The sequence below is a fragment of the Phalacrocorax carbo genome, chromosome 6 (assembly GCF_963921805.1).
Source record: "Phalacrocorax carbo chromosome 6, bPhaCar2.1, whole genome shotgun sequence".
In the NCBI taxonomy this organism is placed as follows: Eukaryota; Metazoa; Chordata; class Aves; order Suliformes; family Phalacrocoracidae; genus Phalacrocorax; species Phalacrocorax carbo.
The window spans coordinates 6343461-6363333 of NC_087518.1; the positions used below are offsets into that span (position 1 = coordinate 6343461).

The following is a 19873-nucleotide window of genomic DNA, read 5'->3' on the forward strand; positions in this document are numbered from 1 at the left end:
GATTTCACCACCTTTAACAAATTTAACTCCACAAGGTATGGGATTAATACGAGCAATATTTTGCAAACAGATGACTGAGGAGTGAAGGAAATAACTTATCATCATATCTCAGTGACTACAGGCAGGGACCTGATGCACAACCTCCTCAAGTCCTGGGCTAACGCTGCTTACAGAAATACAGCAACCAGTTCCCAGGCATCACCTCTGGAATACTGAAGTTGAGATTTGCAGCAGTGCTTCTGCTCCAAGAGATAAGGACTCCTACCAGACAAGACAGTAACTGCAATCAGCAACAACAAAAAGAACAGTTTCTTAATACCAATCAAGTATACAGAACTAAAATACACCTGTACAGAAGAAGCTACTCCATAAAACAACCCACTGAAGACACCTTAAGATGAACTCTTTGCAAAGAAGTTAACTCTTAAATAAAAATATAAACTTACTTTGTACCTCAGGAACAGATCCTGATCCAACATCGATAGGGCTTGGAACTACTCCAACGATCAACATTTTAAGGTATATGCTCCTATTTCCAAAGCACAGCAAGAAGTTGGACCACAGTAGAAGCAAAGAAACTCCTGTGACATCTCTCAGTTGTGTTTTTCTTCAACTACCAACAGGACATGGACGAAAAGGCACTTAAAGATAATCCAGCCTGTATGACTGTGGAACTCACATCAGCTCTGCAGAAGGATGACTGACTGAAAGCTGTAACAAATCTTCCTTTCGCCATTAGATTCGAAGAGATACTGTTTCAAATGCATTAGACCTATTCCTAGTCCATCGCTTAATTAGGGCTGCACGAAGCAACACAAAATTTAAATTCCAATGGGTCATTTCCAACCTTGCCAAGCTACATTACTTGGCAGAGAAGTGATGCAATAAGAAGTCATTACTCAAGAAAATGAAATTCTATTTATTCATATGGCCTTGAACATACCACATTATGTAATTTGGAGATTCCTATGCAATGTGACACAGGTTCGTATGTATTTCTCTTTCTTTCTGTATTGTTTCCAAATGAACATTCTTAAACATCTTGAAAACAAACATAAAATGCAAGCTTATTAACACCTTCGACCTCTTTTTAAACCAGTCATTCCAAACTACCATCCTCAGACTCGCAAGTATTACTCTCCTCCTCACGCTGTGAGATACCGGAGAAAGGGCAGGTCACACAACGTCATTAAAAACACAAAACATTGACAAATTCAACAAGCTTCGAGTGGGGCTTTTTGATGCCAACTTCCAAAACAGGAAAAAAAAATACAACAAAACCAGCTACTGCATTTAGTCTTATTTGTTTGTGAAGTAAAATTCAAAAAGATCCCTCAAAGAAAGCTGCCTTGCAATTAACATTTCTGAAAGTGTAAAAATCCCTTTTACCTATATCATTCTTTAAGGTCACTAAATCCAGACCATTTGGATAATAACGTTACCAACTTAGTTCCCTGTTTATCTAATTAAAACTTTTGTACAGCTCACATAGAAAAATGTGTCTACAGCTAAAAAACAACAACTGAAGTATAAAAAGCAGCTGCAGGGAAATGATGTCACTCGTACAGCCTTACTGGAGGCAGAGCTGCCTGTCAGTGTATCGGCACCAGGAAGATCCTGATTTATTGTTAATCTCATCTTTTGAGCCAAATAACCTATTAAAAACAAAACACAAACAAAACAAACAAAAAAACCCCCGAAGAATGTTATATGGACCTTTCCGTGAAATCCTACTGTCACCAAAGCATCTGGGAAATTTTCAGCAAGATCGTGACTTCGAGCCTGGTATTTTGTAGTAAAATTTTTTGTACAGAACTGGTCCACTTTTATCAGTAAGGATAAAAGCCTGAATCTGTAGCTGCTTTCACCCACCAAAAACACAAGCAACACAACTATGCAAAGCAGTTTCTCTTCTCTCATGCGCAGAGAGGAACCAAGAGGACTTGGTTTTGCTAATTTTGGCTGCTATTTTTGTAAGCGCAGGTGATAAGAAGACAGGCATCGCTTTGTTCCAGCAGGTAGCTCACGTACACAGAACTACTACCTTCAGTGCAAACTTCTGTTGCGAAAAAGCACTTGTTGCCAGGTATTACTTTTAATTCACAAGCCAGTTAAGCGTACATCCTCTTCAGTTTTTTGCTCCACAGGGTCATGCACGCTGCCACTGGGGCCAGAGATGACTGCAGAGGAGGTGCCCTCCCCTCTTTCCAGGAGACACTCCGCCTCCATCAGGAGGGAGCAGGGGACAGATACTTATTTTGCAGTCCTGGAGAATGAGGATTCAGTTTCAAGCCCTTCGTGTGAAGCTCCCTAGCAATGCTCCAGCAGGATACAGATCTGCATGCTAATCCTACAACAAGCCAGTTCCTAGTAAGCCTATTTGTAATAAGCAAGCATCACCTCTCGGCTGCAGCATCCTCTGTAGTTTGTCCCTCAGAAATAAAGGGCTGCCTCCCCTCCTCTCTCAACAGAGAGGCAATTGTAAAATGAATGATGTAGACAACTGCTAATGCTTCTTCAAGACATTCCACTCCTTCCTTAATGGTAAAATATCATCAGAAAATAAACGCTTTCCTACAAGTTTTCAGAGAGGTTTAAAAAAACCCCCTAGAATTCACATCGTACCATATTAGGAGGAAAGGACGTAAAAATCTAACATATGCTTATTTAACTAAGCGCATTACAAACAAAAAAAAATATTTCATAGCACCTACATATCTGCTGGATCTGAATTATAACTAACTATGGTGTCATAACCTGGTAGTAAGTTCAACACATTTTCATACACAAACATTGTGCGTAATGCACAAATGTTAGACAAAATAGCTCTTCACAGTCAATTTCGGAGTCCTTACTATATACTTCAAGCATACGTGCATATAGTTTTTCGCTTTTAATGGAAATGTGTGTACATATATATAAAAATATTTCAGAATTCAACTTTTTGTTCCTAGATCATAGACCATACTTGGGTATTAATCTAGTGCCTCAATTAAGTATTAGTTTTGGTGCTGTCAATGCAATACCAAGATGCAGAATCAATAAATAAAAGCACCCCACATTTCTTCCATAAACCCATCACAGAGATGGCCTCGAAATCCTGAGCCTGCAAGTCTATTTTAAAACTAACTCTTTGAATATGTATCATTGACATGTAGTTTGCTTGTTGCTGTTACAACATATTGTAACCAAGCTCAGTTAACTTCACTTATCTGGTAAGAATACGCTTACCAACTGAAAGCAGTTACTAAACATCAGACAAAGAAAAAGATTTAGCAGTAATGCAAATAGATAATCTCTGTTAGTTTTGAAAAGTTTTCTTTTCATTAAATATGTCAGCAAATTTCTCCAAAACGTTTCGCTCACACATTGCTTTACTCTACTTGGACTTACCCTGTGCATGAAATTGTCTCTTTTCTTATAGCTGTTCACGTTTTCCTCCCAAGTAATTAGCAAGCTACATCCCCTTTGACAGAGGGACACTAACAAGCTCCTACAGTTTCCAGTAGGACAAGGAATCCAAAGCTAGTAATAGCAAACAAGTAATTTAAGCAAAAAAGGATTACAAAGGCTTGTTGCAAAAGGCTGGAAACTCACCCGTATTTCAGATTAAGGCTTTCTGAGGAGCTCTTTTGTAACGAGTTTTGACTCCGCTTTACAAAAATATTTAATTGTTTTCTTTTAAAAAACAAAATATTGTTTTGAGTATCTATTATAATTTCTTCTTTTTTGAAAATAACTAAGTACTAGAAAAACAGAGACGTGTTTTCCAAAGCGAAAATGACGGAAACATTGGTTTTGTAACAAAACCTCCCTTCCGAGGTCTCAAAGTTTAGAGAAAACAAGTCACACAATTTTTTTTAAAAAAAATTTCCATTCTTCACTACCAAAATAAACAGCAAATCAATCCAGAGCGCAGCTTATTTGCAAAATTTCATTGCCAAAAATCCCTATAACTGTGACCCTATGAAATAAAGGACCTTTAGATGAGCGAGAGCTCCTAAACAGAAAAGCACAAGGAGCGGCGTACCTTGAGGACCTCCATGGGTACCTGGGTGGCGGGGGGCAGGCTGGTGGGGACGCTGACGTTGATGGCAGGTGTCTGGCTGACGGGTACTCGCTGCTGCATGAACTGGGCTGCTTGCTGCTTCTGCTGCTGCTCCCGACGCTCCTGCTCCTGCATCTGCTCACGCATGAGCTGCTGTCGTAGCAGAATTCGTGAGGTCATGCTGGAGGAGCTTAAGGGAGGCTTGGAAGCGCCAGGATGCTCGGAATTGCTGTGGGAAGACCAGAGAGAGACAGCTCAGCTTCCACAAGCAGGATGGTGGCTCCAGCGGTCGGAGCTTGCAGAATTACACCGGAACGTGGGGTGGGATGGGTGAGGATATGCCGCACCATGCAAGGGGCAATGCGGAGCCGACCTACTTCAGGTACTTAGCAGCCACAGTAGGCTGCCTTAACTTGGCTGCAGCTAACCGTTTCCCAAATGCCAATATCCAGCTGTAAAGAGCTATTTGCTAGTTCAATTTTACAGCAACCATCCACAAGAAAATTAAATGTTTTCATAGATAGCAGTAGGTACTCATACTCCTTTTTTAAAAAAAATAATACAAGGGGTGCATCAAGCGTAATGAGAGGTATAGATAATACTCCAGGTTTAATGATCTAGCTCAGAAATCAATAAATAGATAAAATAAATCTACCTTTCACATGAAAGCACAACATATCAAAGTTTAGTTATTTTCTGCAAAATGCTACCTCGGGGTTTGATTTGCTGGGGTGACACTCTTCATCACCAGAAACCAGACCCAAAAAAAAACAACCGAACTCCCACTTCAGGCCTACTGGCATCTTCCAAACACAGTGCGATACAAGAACAGGCGGAATAACAACAGTAACAGATTTATTTCAGTCTCATTTTATAAAGCGTTTCAGGCTGGCCCGTGCTAGCACACCGTGCTGCTTCACCACCTAAGAGCTATTTCTAAGCCACTGGCAAGCAGAGCTTCCTACCAGTGTGGGAAAAACCATGGGACTTTGCCACGGACCGCAGGGACACCTTCTGAAGCAACCCACCGTTATATTAGACCCCAGAAGTAAAATCTATTTGTAAGATTTTTCTGTAGCATAAGGCAGAACAATTAGGGTATGTAAATATCGAGCTGCACATCTTTCGAGGGAAGGATGTTGGAAGCAGGTAAGCATACACGACTCTGTTTAAGAGCAAGCTACGGTGTGTATAACTCACAATATTTGGCTCTGATTCTGACTGCTGCAGCTGATTGCCATCAGCCCACGGAAGGAAAGGGCTCACGAGTCTATAACGATGCAGGGCCATGCCTGGTGAAGGCAGCAGTAACCCTCCCGCCCTAGGGGGAGGCTGGTCTTGCAAACCTCTGGCTCAGGTGTTTGGGTGCTACCGGCAGGATGCTGACAGGGCAGCTTGCAAAGGAGTCCAGGAGCCAGCATCCCTTTTCCAGGTCTCCCCTGGAGGCTGCAGCACCACGAGCTACTTGTGCTTGGGCAACCGGAGCCAGCGCTGCTGGAAGTTTTCCAGCTTTGTTTAGGACTGATGTTGAAAACAGTTCAGAGCAGAAATGAAAAAGGAGAACCCACACTTACTCCCCCAAGAGATCAAACTCTGCTCTTCCAGAGCACACATTTTGGGGGCAGGGAAGGAGGGGACCATCTTGCTATTTAAGACCTGTCAGGTTGAAACATGCACAGAGACACTGATCCTTTTGATAAAACAAGAGAAAACCTTTGTGGTGAAACTAATGCAGCTGTGGAATAATCGCACTAATTAGCTGCTCAAGACAAGTCATTGACTGTGATACTTGTAAAAAACACCACCCTTTCAACTAAGGGCGAAGCAATCCTCACACATCTAAACCCAGCAGTGTTTCCTGGCTACATATCTGACCCACTTGCAGATTTCCAAACCAACGACAGGCTTTATTTCCCTGACCAGGATAGTTATAGATCAGTGGTCTCCCCATTTTTTTGATCACACACTGCTACCAGGAGAAAGTGTTTGAGCATGCACCCCTAATATATGTATATTTATTTATGAGTTATACACATGTATTACTGAGTGCTAATATTTTCTTCCTGCCCACCAATAATATTGCACGCCCCACTTTGGATACCACTGTAATAGATGAGCAAAGGCACTCAAACACTGCTTTTAAGGAAAGATTCATAGTCCTCCTTTAGAGGAACAGCTTAATTTGTATCGCACTGAGCAGGATTCTCATTTGTGTGCTACTGGCATTTTTCTTCTTTCATAGATCCCTAACACTACAAAATTGGTAACCCAGGAGTTCCTCCCATATTCTTTCATTTTGAACTGTTTCTCCTCCTACCAAAGCCAAGTGTGCTGAAAACCATCTCAGAAGAACCTTCCCATACACTCAGATTTTGGGGAATGCGAGGGAGAAGGAAGGAGGAATTATTTCCACGGCATTTCAAATAGCCCCTGCCAGGAACCTCATCTTGCTCGTGCGATTATTGTACCTACTCACACCAACGGCTCAGCAACTGTCCTTACAGCTTCCTGCAGGTGACTCAGGGGTCTACTGTGGATTGAAAGGTGTCAACAAAGAAGCTTCAAGTATTGTGTCTTTAAAAGACACAATAGTCCCAGAAAATGCCATTGTGCCAAATTCTTCCCCAAAGGATAGAGGCTCTTCCAGGTTTTATATCTTTTGCAAATCTGCTCAATATTTTAATTATTCACTGGGAAAAAAATGGCTTAGATGTAATTAGGTAGGTAGTGCAAGGTCAGGGAATGTACTTTTTAAATAAGTATCAAAAGAAGAGCAGACACCAGCAAGGGGAAGAGTCTGATCTTATCCACCTCCAGAACACCAGATTTTGGTGGCCAGATGAGGGGGAGGAAGAAGTTTGAGGGGAGATTACTGAACATCTTGTTCAACCTCCTTTCAAAGGAGAAGCCAGAAACCAGCGTAGGCTACAACAGAGCCGCGAGCTCAGCGTACGCATCGTTCTCCTACTTTTGTACATTAATTTTAGGCAGTACAGAGGCACACAAGCCCTGAACACAGGCAGCGCCGGCGGCAACGTGCTGCCAGACCACAGCTACCTCCGTCAAAGCATCTGAGGTCAAATAACGCTTTTATCTGGGATAAAAGCTGCTGCACAACACCTGCCTGCCTGACCAGATGCTCCCGTCACAAGCACTGCAAAAGCAACCGGACAAACACAAGACAGCTCCTGCCATGCAGATTTCTCATTATTCATCCCCCATGGGCTATAAAGCTCCTCCTGCACCAGGGCGGTCTCACCACACCAGCTCTCCTTCCACTCTCCATGAGTGGCTCTCATCAGATGCAGAAAACTGTTTGAGACTTGGGTATTATTTCACCTTCTAAGCCTGTCCCATGTGCAACACTGATCCTCCTCCTGCCCACCTTCCCTTCCCCACCACATCCATGCCTCTTCTCAGTTGCAGGATGCTCCGTGCAAAACTCCAAAGTGGAATGGAAGATGGTTTGGGTTTCATCACCACGTACCCTCCGGGGAGCAAACAGGAGAAGGTTTGTCAGAAGCTCGGTTTTCCAATCAAAAAAGCCATTTTAAGACTTTTTTTGTCAAAGGTTTCCTCAAGAGAGGTTTGAAAATTCATATTTCTAAAGCTTCTTGACCTTTACACGCTGCTGCACAGGCAGATCTTCTCCCAGGGCCGAGCACGGTGCCATGTACCACAGTACGACCCAGAACCTGGACACGTGGATTCAAAATTCTCATACGTGAGCTGATTCACACCTGGATTATGTAGCGTCGGTCGCACAGCCCACACACACAACTGATACATGATGTGATTTAGATACTTCCTGCAAACACGGCTTATGGATACCATTTAATTGCAATAAATGAAACCAACTCATCCTTTTAATTGACATATGATTAAACCAGTTATCCATTAGTTGTCTAATAAGCATAGTGTAATACAGAGTTATTAGTTATGAGTGTCATGTGCCAATCCAATTAATCATGAAATGATAACATTTTATTAAATAAGTTTAAATTATATATCCTTTGCACAGATGCCTGGGAAATGTTAGTTACTGCATACCTGAATTATAATGCAGATGGGCATTGGATAATAAAAGACAACTGATCAGATTAAAATCAAGTTTGATTTTGTTGCCATCAACTCGAGTGATTACTGAGACCATACCTTTGAGAGCCTAATCTACCTTCCCAGATGCGTACTGATTATTTTATCTCTGTCTCCTCAGGCAAAAAGACAAACTCGTCTTTTGTTGCTCAGTTTTGTTTTCAGATTCTTATAAAATTGATCAAACAAGTTCTCTGGTTCACATGCATTATTTATAAGAGTTGTCTGCTTTACAGACATTATTGTGCATTAGCTATGTATTCGTTAAGAAACCTCTCCAGAGGTTTCGAGCCAGAAAAAATTATTTAACTCAGTTTCACTTTTTATTTAGCTTTAAATATTTTTTAAAATGAAAAAAAAAAAGCCTCCAACGTAAGCTTTCTTAGAAAAATTACAATAATTAAAACCACAAACTCCTCTTTAAGCAGAGATAAGGCACCCAAGAGGGAGGCCATTGCTCTCCTCCGTTCATGCCAACTGTTTGTTAGTGGGTTAGTCCACAGAGAAATCAGCCAAGAAAAGCAGATTTAGCACCTCAAGAAATCCACTGAGCCGCACCAGATCTCAGAGGTCAGAGGTAGAAATAACACGGGATTTAAATGCTTATGTTTCATGTCTTACCCATATCCCATTCACAATTATTTATAGAGAAAAGAAAGGCATCTGTATTTAAGTATCTGACATTAGCATAAAACTATCTTGATCTTTAAAGCAAGCAGATGAGAGGTTGCCAACGTTACAACTCAAATACTTGGCCTGACCTCCAGAAGGCACTATCAGAAGAGCCCACTGCACAGCTCCCCTTCCAACACCCCTCCTGTTCAACGACCTCTAGAGTTCCTCAGAACTAAAGTTTATTTGTCCAGATACTGTTTTCAGTCTCTCTACCAAGCAGTAAAACCTCAAGAAACTTTTTGTTGCCCGCACTATATATGTGGCTGAAGCAAAACCACTTCTAGCAGCATCTAACCTGCCAGCCAACATTGCTGTTTGCCACAGAGAGGGGTGACAGAAAATGGAAGGATACCAAAAGGAAAGAAAAAATAAAAAAGAGGAAAAAAGGGAAGAGGGAACCAGATTGCCCCCCAAAAACCCAAACCCCAAAACCCACAATCAACAAAAAAGCCTCCTGCACAATCCTTTCTCCCCTGTCTTCAACTAAAGCAAGGGATTCTAACTACAAGAAAACTATTAAGGGCATTTTCCCTGAAGCACTTTGTACTTCATTCCTAAAATTTAATAATTGATTGTGGGTTACAGCGATGCTCCACTCACCATGCCAACTGGCTGGTGCTGCTTAAAGTATCAATGTTAAAAAAAACCAAGCCAACAGTTGGCACCCTCGTATGTCCTTTCTTGCCAAGGACAGAGCAATTACATAAACGGTGTGGAGACCTTTATCAGCCTTTATAATAAAGCAAGGACTATGTTTCAGGCCTCTATATGAAAGACAGGCTCTGCACTTGAAGGTTACATGTTTGAAGAGACATACTGCCCACTGTTACATCCGCTCCATCATCAAAGTAAACATTTTTCTGTCTCACCAGTGCTTTCTTATACTGACGTGCACCAGCTCAGAGCTGCTCTCCTGCAGCAATGCCGGTTACCCTATACCACGGGCTGCACCCATAAAATAACCCTCAACCCAACAGGCATCCATCTATCTACCCGAATGCATTGCGTGCACCTGGTCGGCAGGGGGAAGGAGGCAAAAACCCTCGAACATCCACCACGCAGAGCTACAACCCAGGAGATAAGGGCTGAATTACAAATCAAATTAATTCAGTGGATAGGCTTGTCTTTAAAAAAAAACAAAACCATAAAACAAAAACCCACAAAAAAAAACCCCAAACCAAACAACAACAAAAACCCCAAAACAAACCACTACCAAAAACCAACAACACAAAACATTTCATTTAATCCTCAGCTGAGAGGTTTTTTTAAGTAGCTGTACACCATTTAGTAGTTTTCCATTTTTCTTCCTGTCTTTAAAACACACCTTCACAAGCTGCTGAACATAATGCTTTCTGAACTTAATGAAAACCTCTCTCATGACCCAGGAGCACTCAGTAAATAATTATTAAGCTCTGGAGGTGGCTTTTGCATGAGTGTTGACTTAATAAAATGCCGTAAGTTGATCTGCTTGAATGCCCATTTACTTGGGGACACAGCTTGCAGTATAGCTTGGAAAGCTTGATCACCATCAGATTAAGGAACAAGGTAAAACTAAAAAGGTTCAATCTAGAAGCTGCAAAGGTCACATTTTATGATCCTTTACTACCATTCCTGTTAAAAACGAGATGAATAATTGTAAATCTAGAGTATCCTCGAAGACATCTATATAATAATCACTATAATGCACTAAGTCTTTTTATGCCTAAACTGAACCTCCGTTAGCCCAAATGTGTTTGACAAGACATTTCAGAACAAGATATATATATGTATATATAATTTTTTTTAAAATGCGGAGCATTTTAAGTCTTCCCCTTCTGAAAGTCACCATCATTATCTCACCTGGTCAGCCACAGCTCCTGTGGCTCTGCAGAAGATAGTGGCCAGCTCCCAAGCACCCAAGCACGGTATTTTTAACTCCCAGAACACAACCTCCATCACAGCAAATCTACCACGCAATCTGCTCGCGATGCCGTCACTCCAGGAAAGAGCCACTTACAAACAGAAGCTGCCAAAGGAGCAGGGCACGAGCATCTGAACTCTAACAGCTTCCATCTTTCCCCCCCGGCCCTTGCGTCTAAAGGCTTTTGCTGAGCACCCTCAGGTGAAAGTCAAGCGGCGTCCCGGCCAGCCATGTCTCTAGGGGTGGCTCCAGATAAGGACCTGGCAACTCCAATCCCCACGGAGCAGCAACACGGGCAGCAGTGCCCGGTGCCTGCTGGCACTGCAGACCTGTGCAATCCAGCACCTACCGAGAAGAAAAGAAGGGGGGGAGCTTTGAGGCAGCCACGCACAAGGTCTTCAGACATCACAAAATGACTCCAAAACAGCCCAGAAGTTTGGAGCCAACATCTTGCTACATCTTGCCTCACCTGCATGAGAACTGCACAAACTCCTGATGGACGCAGCCCGGAGCAAGGCGTGGGTCTGCACCGAGCGCAGATAAACACCTGGCACTACCGTGGGGCCGACCACGATCCTCAGACCCGTGCCCGGGCGGCTGTACCACCCTCGCCGTCCCACAGACGGACAACCCGCGGTGGGTCTGGGAGAAACTGAAGACATGGGTTGGCACGGAAAGCACTTCTCCCATTCATTAATTAAAAGGGGTGTGATCAGGCCATTAACGCCATCAGAGGAGTGGATAAGGGCTGTCTGTAATGGCACACTTTTTCTCACGATCTTTATCGCCAAAAAGATGAAGGGAAAGGGTGGGTGGGTGCAAGACAGATTTGGTTTTTTGGGGCATAACTCCTTCACTTTTAAGGTTCACCTAGGTGAACCTCCACCTAGGAGCCACTGGAGGTGCATCTCCCAAGAGCTAGATGCACATTTGTAACGGCACGGAGACCCAATGTGACTGTGTATACAGTTTCCCTAGTTTCACCTCTGCTCAAACAGGCTGAATCCCTCAGGCAGAAAAGGAGCGGGCAGGTGAAGATATTTACACACACTAACATCTCAAGCTCCCAAAAACATTCCATGAAGGGTTACAGGAATTTAAGATGTAGCTAACAGCATTACCCGATATTAGTTTGGTGCTCTTCCTCAAACTTTCAAAGCCATCACAAACTCAGAGGAGATATTACAAGAAAAAAAGAAAAAAAAAAACCAAAAGAAAGGCAGGAGGCAGATTTGTCTTTCACTTGAAAGCCTGACCAGTCACCTTGCCAAAGGTTTTTTGAACCATTTTTCAGACACCACATCTACGGGTACTTCCCTCTCTAAAGGGCTCCACACACATTTGCAAAACAAAAAGCCAGATAGCTAAAACAACCAAGAGGTGATAAAAGAAAAAGCAAGGAGATAACACTGCACTAACCACCTCTGTAGTTCTTGATTTTGTAATATAGAATTTACCTTCTTTTATCTGGGTAAATAGAGAAGATAACGCTGTCGCTGAGAGGGAAGATGACGTACGATCACCACATTTTTTTGGTACTTTGCAGCTACCTACTGCCCAGATCTGACTCCACATCACCTTCCTATCATATGCTGGTTTAGAAATTATCTGTCACTTACACAGTGGGATGGCAAGTTTACTCACAGAGGCAGCCCTGCAGAAGACAAGACTCCACCACATTGCGTTCACAGCTGGTACCCGTCATTCACATGCTCCGATTCCATCCCAGCCAAAAAGCCACCACACTCCTAGAGGCTTACACTGACCCAGCAATTCCCAGTCTAAACCCTCCACTCATCCGAGGTTTTCTGCTTATTGACTCCACTGTTAAAGCGCTATTCAACGCTTTCCAAAGACAACGAGGCAGCTCGAAGCCTCATCTCGCACAGATGACATCCTCACTCTGGTATGCTGAGCAAACAGGATCTTAAGAAGCAAAAGGGAAAGTGTTTATGGAAGATTTGCTTTAAATAATTAAGAACCCCAAACAGTCATAGTGAAAACCACAAAGTGAATTCAGCATTCGGTATGTGATCCGTCAGTGTTATCAGCATACAGGACTTGCTCATTACAGTGAATGCTACATGCAGGGAACAGGCAACCCCTAACACATCACTGCAATAACTCTACCATTAAAATAATCTTGGACCGATATTATGCAAACTTTCCCTTCAGTCTCTAGCCACAGCGCTAGCTGTTCATTACAGGTCCTGATCAGATCAGGGAGCGTCTTTAGCAACTTTTCTTTCTAACAAAGCAACTCTCCAGACTCCAGAAATCAATTCCTCAGCGCTTTTTAAACAAACTTCAATTTTAGAGTCCTATAAGCATTGCTCATAGTTGTTCTACATTTTCAGCTATATGTGGAAGGGTTTTGGGGACAAAATGGATTGTTTTACCCTGCAGGCTGAACAACTTGGTGGGGGGAAAAGCCTTTATTCAGCAACAAGTTACTTTACCAACGATTTGGATGTTTATACTGCAACTGCAGTTTGCAATTGCAGGACAGCTGCACCAGTCTTGCCGCCTCGGGTATTCGCAGCACAGACTGGAAGGTGGGATATGCTCCAGCTGTCCATGTAAGAAAGCAACAGTGATGTTTACAAACTTGCTAATTGAGGCCAAGCGAAATGACAGTCCTTCACTGGAGGAATTGCCCAACTGCAAACAACTACAGAAGAAATGGCCTTCAATTCCCTCGCTTAGGCCGTGCAGTGAGACCTACAACATCCCTGACGTGGGGCAATCTCAAACCAAGGCTCCTGGGGAAAGCAGACCCCAGCAGTCCACCAGGTAATACTGCTATGCTTCCATGGGATCAGCAGCATCCTCAGTACAGCCACATCCAGCAATAAGGTCCCTCTGTCCCCACGTAGCTATCCCAAATCCCAACCGCTCCCAGGTCAAGGATTTCCCAAGATGGGTATGGTTCCTGCGCGCTCACAGCCTTGAGGCGTACGCTGTGGGTCACGTCAGAACACCTCAGGGTCTGCTCTGCAGCTGCACAGCATGCCTGGGGTAGGTCAGTGCAAGTGCTGATTTAGGGGACCTCTTCACCCACCATCCAACAGCTGTAAATTCTATTTTAAGTTCACGACATCGACATGAACTGCAGACTTTCACAGAAATATTTAGTATTGATTTAAAGGCTGGAGTACTGGGGAATTGGCATCTCCAGGGACTGTTCTGGCAATTCCCCCTCCACCCCCATAAAAAGAAATTCTGCACCTTGTTTCTAGCCAGAAACTGTTCATGAACACCAGGGAGAGGGAAAAAGGAAAACAATAACTTTAGGGTTGCATGTAAATAAAAGAAATACCAAATCAAAAACATGATACAGAATGAAGTCTTATTCAAAATAAGAAGATGCAAGCAACATTCACACTTTCTCATTTCAAAGCATCGAAACATATACAGAAATATCCTCCTTAACCTATTCATAAGTCTTTTCTTAATGACTCATAAAGACCTGCTTAATTTCATTTTGCCATCACCCTTTTGTTCCGCATCTGTCTTATGTTGTGCCTAAAAAGCATAAGCTCTTCTCAAAGAAAAGACATCAGGAAAAACCCTCAGAAACAACTTTATGCAACCAACTAAACTCAAAAATCAATACAGCTGCTTGCAGTTCTACGAAAAGCCTATTTTAAAGTAAAACTCTTCAGCATGCACCATGTTTTGCACTGTTTCATGACAACGGAGGCACGCTGTCCATGTACCTTGCTGCAGGAATACCACTTCTTACTTTTCAAAATACATTGCAGCTATTGGTTTTTTGTTGTTGTTGTATGGGGGCTCTTTGTTGTGGTTTTCCTTTGTTTTTGGTTTTTGGTTTGGGTGGGTTGGTTGGTTTTTTTTTTTTTGATGGGGAGTGGGGGGAGAGAAAAAAAGAAAAAAAAAACGTGGCCAACTCAAAACTATTTACAAGCCTTTTTGTTAGACCCTCTTAATCTCTTCTGCACTGCCAGAAACATAGCACTTGAATAGCTATTTCTGTTCAAAGCTATATTTGTTGTGGAACTACTGCAAACTCCTGAATCATGTAAACAGAGGCTAGAGCCAAAAAAATGTTTCACTGGACTTGAAGTTCACATCTGCCTTAGTTACTAGGACAAAAAAAAAAGAAAACAAACCAGGCACTCAGTTTATAACCAATAAATCCTGCAAAGACTACAGTTAATCATGAATTCTCGCAACAGGGTTTTGTTTAATCTGGTTTATTTAGCATTCATGACCTTGGCAGAGTACCTGCGGGAGCACCCACCATTACTGTGGAGCGGCAATTCACACCTTCTGTTATTTTAGGCTACAGCAGACAACTATACAGCCCTACATTAGTCAATCAGGTTTATAAACCTGCAGCGAAGTCACCTGGAAATGATGTATAGCTCCTGCTGGAGCCTGGCAGCATTGCTGTCCCTAAAAAGCCATATTGTAACGGCTCTCAGTCTGGCCTTGGTAGCAGCTGCACGTTTCTGCAAAACAAATGCTAAGCAAACATGCTGCTGGGAGCAAAATGACCCTCCTGTTTCTTTAGCTACTTGGTTGAGAAGGTTTCCAGTGCTGACCTATCCCCTCACCTAAACCTACCGCTTCGGATGCAAACTTCACCTTCTCTTCACTCACCTTCTTCCATTCCTCCTGATCCTCCTCCAGCAGGAAGAATCCCCAATATTCCCAATGTGCTGGAAACTATGAAAAGCCCCAGAACAGCAACAAAAACCCATGCGGGTACTTGATCCCAGCTTCCCACAGATTTCAAAGAGCTACTGCTGCAGGCAGGGACAAATTCTACCAAGTGGTCTTTGGCACTGAACTATAGAAGAGGTACTACAGGTACGAGGACAAGCAGCATAGTTTTGGATAAGAATGGGACGTCATAGGTGGATTAAGGAAAAAAACAAAAAAATGTTTCTGTCGTTATCCACAGAAAATATCTGGACTAAATTGTAGTAGCCTGTTTGCGTCGTACAACCATTTGCTGAATTCAGAAAATTAGTAGCTGCCTGATATTGAGTTGCCAATATGTGTCTAATACACTGAAAATATTTTTCCCCGTCCTTTTAGGGAGGCTGCTGCAAAGCCACATTCAAGAATTGCAATTGGTTTTTCAAGTACTCAGGAAAAAAAAAGGTTTTTTAAAAAAATCTACTTTTAGCAACCCCCAGAACTAACAAGATGATTTGTTATTCTTGTATTGTTTCTAAAAGCAGATAATAAAATGTCTTGTCCATTAACACTTGCATTATCTACCACTTACTGTAGTTTAAGATTGTATAAATAATTTAGAAAGAGTCAAAAGATACTTGATCTTAACACTTAAAAGTGTTAACCTTATATAAGGTTAAACTTCTGTGTCCCTTCCTACCACAGAGCTATAACCTGGCTATACAATTCCTAGTCTTAATAGAAGGACATATATTTGATTTCTCCCTAGAATTGACATTATAGACTACTGGAAATCGTATTAAAGCCAGTATCAGTGTCTACACACTCCTGTGTACAGAAAAACAGCATCACCTGTCGGAACGCCAACATTCTTCAGTTAACACTTGCACAGTCAAAGCATTGCAATCTTATTCACAAGTTATCAAAAAAAAAAAGCCAAACCAACAAACCCCCACCCCAAAAAAGAAAAGACCAACAAAAAGCCCACAAGCCCCATGCCTGGACTAGGGAAAGCCATCTTCTGTAGGACTTTTCCATCTTTTGCAAGCTCCCAGGCAACTCCCTTTATACACTAGATGGAGCTTTGTCCCCTGCTTCCCCAGCCTCCCGGCTGGCGCTGCACCACATTAGGGATAAAAAGGGTAAAGAGACAAAGGGTGAAAAGCCGACCTCACCCCGAATAAACAGAGTGCACACAACAGCTTCATAACAGCATGACACCAAGCAACCATCTGGGCTCCCTGGTCCTGCTCACCTCCCGCCCCCATTAATGCCTCGTTCGAGCACTGTTTTGTCATTTTCAAAGAAGCAACGATTTCAACAACCCCGAATCCCAAATCATGTTGCAACTTCTACCAGCCTTTACTATGGCCATGAGCCACTGACTTGAGTTCACACCACATTAAAATGACATTGATTCTTCTCCCCTTACAAAGGGACAGCATTTAAGCTTATTACCACACCTGAATTGCTCACTGGCTTTCCCAGATCCCTCTTTATAATCCCACTTATTTTCTTTCAACATAAACCCTTCAGTCTCCAGTAACCTGAATCATCTGTACCTAATGCCTCTGCTAAGGCTCCAGACTTGGATCCATTGGCATTTTTGGGAAACAACTCATTGATTATAGTAAAATTCCTCTTGACTTGTATCTGCTGGATTTGGTCTGTATTGTTTCAGAGCACAGTCAGGAGAAACAGCTCATCCTTCTGGTGAGCTGCCACAACTCCATTAGGATCTTTCAAAGCACAACAGGATATGCTCCATCATCGGTATTTCTATGATGAATTTAAACTCAATGGGACAGAGAAGAGCCCAGGGGAATGAGTCACTACTAATGGCACAAGTGGCCAGCACTGCAACGCAAGCGTAAAAAGCAGCAGCGTCGGGCTGTATCAGACAAGGTAACGCCAGAGAGGACAGAGAAGCCCAAGCGCCCACAGTTCAAGGCATCTGCATAAGACCTTGTGGGCAACGGCTCTGCTGAAAATGAAGCGATGAGAGAAACAAGAGCCCACTTTATAGTGGGAAGCTAAAGAAAAGTTTGGCATTTTAATCTCACAAAATGGAGGTTGACGGGGATGAGTGTTGCTGTCTATAAATACAGCAGTGAAACAAACACCCAGGAGAGAATAACCCTGGCATTTCACCAAGCGATATGAACCAGCTATGAACAAGATTAAATTGGTACCAGCAGTCTCATTCTGAGAAGTCCAGTCCCAAAACTGTTTCCAACTGGAGGACTGGTGAAGGAACAACTCGCTTCTTTTCAGCTAAAGACTCGTTGCCTAATCAAAGTAGGTCACTGTGGAACGAAGCAGCCAGTAGCGAATTACGGGCCACGGAAGACGCCCTCCAGCCAAAGGCTCCAACAGGACAGATGCAGGACAATGCAAACTCTTCAGCAGAGCACACAGATCTGACGTAGAGCTGGAATGTAGTATTGCACAAAACAACAGCTATTGCTTTCACATATATAAGCACAGCCAACAGCAATCTTTCTGGAAGGTGAGCGTGTCAGCTTGAACAGGCTTCTCAGCAGGTCCCACCAAAACAAAGATGCTCTGCTAGAGCTACAAGCCCATCCAGACCCTAACAAAACACTCATCATATCATCTGGCATGCTGGGTCAGCTGGAGAGTGTCAGCACTCATCGTGCTGCAATTTCTCGGAAGTCCTCTCTCCCTCCTCACCCCCACCTTTGAGAATGCCGTTGCCCATATCCTCTCCTACGTTAGCCCAGCTGAGTGAGCCAGAGTTCAGAAGTGTTGAACTGAAGCAGTAAATAATACCTCAAAAATGCAACCCCTCCTTTATAACTAATTTAGAAATAACTTGAGTGCCTATGTCACCACTCTGCAAGTAGTGACTACAGCTTAGCTGCCCCACCTTCTGTGTCTGGCTGCTACACTATTCCCCAGATTTCTGCACTGAACCATGCAGAGACCAGAGGGGTCCAGTACTTTCTTAATTTGGGGCAGCAGCACGTTCAAATGAAGTAAGTCAAAGGATAAGGCTAACTTCAAGTACTAACAATAGTAAAAGGTCTGAAAATAGTCTCCAAATAAAGGTCATTTTTGTCACGCAGAAGTTCCTTCAAGTCAGTATTTCTTAAATTGGCAAAAACTCCCATCAAGTGGTACAAATAACTGACATAATAGTGCAAAAAGAAAGCTAGAGTTAGAAAACTGTGGGAGCAGGTGATGGAAAGGAGAAGCTGTTATTCACTCACGTCAGAACAATCAGCCTCAGTCCCTATTTTCTTTCCGTTGACCACAACACGTTATTCAGTTTAACTGGCCCGCAGGGTCAGCGTCAAAAAGTTCTGCCTAAATCAAATGTTCAAGCAGGTCACCAGTTTTAAGCAAAAACATTTGCTTCTTTATTCAACTGAGAAACAAATTTAAAATAGGAAAATAAATAAAAGTATTTACACCTACCATACTTTCCTCTCCCAGAAGGCTTCCCCTGGTTTCAGGCAACGGGAGTTTGCTCTGCATGGAGAAGTAAGCCAGTTTACCTTCAAGAGCCTTACCACCACACCTTCATATGCCCACCACTGCCTGCCATCCTGGAAAGCTGGAGCTTCCGTGCTTTAAACTACTAGGCCATATGAGCTAATCTGTACAAGCCCACCTGGCCTTCCCTTCCCAATTGAAAACTGATAACACAGCGATCCGGGGTGTACCCCCAACACAAATATAAAACCAAAAAATACCTATTACAGAAAGAGACAACTTGGAGTAGACAGAAGGCGTACAGAGAAAGAGATTTATCCCAGAGCAGATTTAAAAAGGACACCATTCAAAGACAAGATAGTAGCTGAAGGGTCCAACAGCCACACATCATCTGGCAAAGATGCCATCACCTGTAATGACTTTCAACGCAACAATTTTAAGCAGAACCTCTTAGGGGACTTCCTTGGAGACACACAGCCTGGGAAGTAAAGACAAGACTTGAAACCACATCTTTAAATGCCAGTATCATCCACCCTCTGCAGTGCCAGCAGTCATGTGTCTTTCATTATCCTACCTAGCATCGACAAGCAACACAAGGCAAAACTGAAGATGAACCTGCCATGTTCTTGCAACACCTACTCACAAGTTTAGCAGAGAAGAACCCTTTCAGTCTGGTATACCAGGGTAAAAAACCCAAATTCTTGGCATCCCGTTACTGTTCAACGTCCTGGACTTGCCATCCAAAACTTCCACTGAAGTTCAAAAGGGGAGCAGAGTGAAAACGCCTTCACTGGCCATGTTATTTCCAGCCTGGGAACAAAGAACTTCAGACTCCGGTGCTCTTTTAATACAGTCTAATTTATTCTGAAAAAAAGTAATAATTAAGAAGTACGCAAAACCAAAGTATGCAACTTGAAAAACATCCTCCTGTCTGGCAGAGCAGGCACTTTCTAAAAGACACTTCCATTAGCTCATTCTGCTAAAACTGTTTTTTAAAAATAATTGGGGCAAAGCAGAGACAATCTGCA

The 19873-nt window shown here is 42.8% G+C and overlaps 1 protein-coding gene across 5 annotated transcripts in view; it reads right to left on the minus strand.

Annotated features, from left to right (window-relative positions):
- Positions 1 to 19873, minus strand: part of MITF (melanocyte inducing transcription factor) — a 111468-nt gene that overhangs the window by 46666 nt on the left and 44929 nt on the right. For all 5 annotated transcript variants that reach the window (XM_064453481.1, XM_064453479.1, XM_064453482.1 and 2 more), the window contains exon 2: positions 4031 to 4277. In XM_064453481.1, the coding sequence (XP_064309551.1) occupies positions 4031 to 4277 (247 nt within the window). The remainder of the gene's footprint in view (positions 1 to 4030; positions 4278 to 19873) is intronic.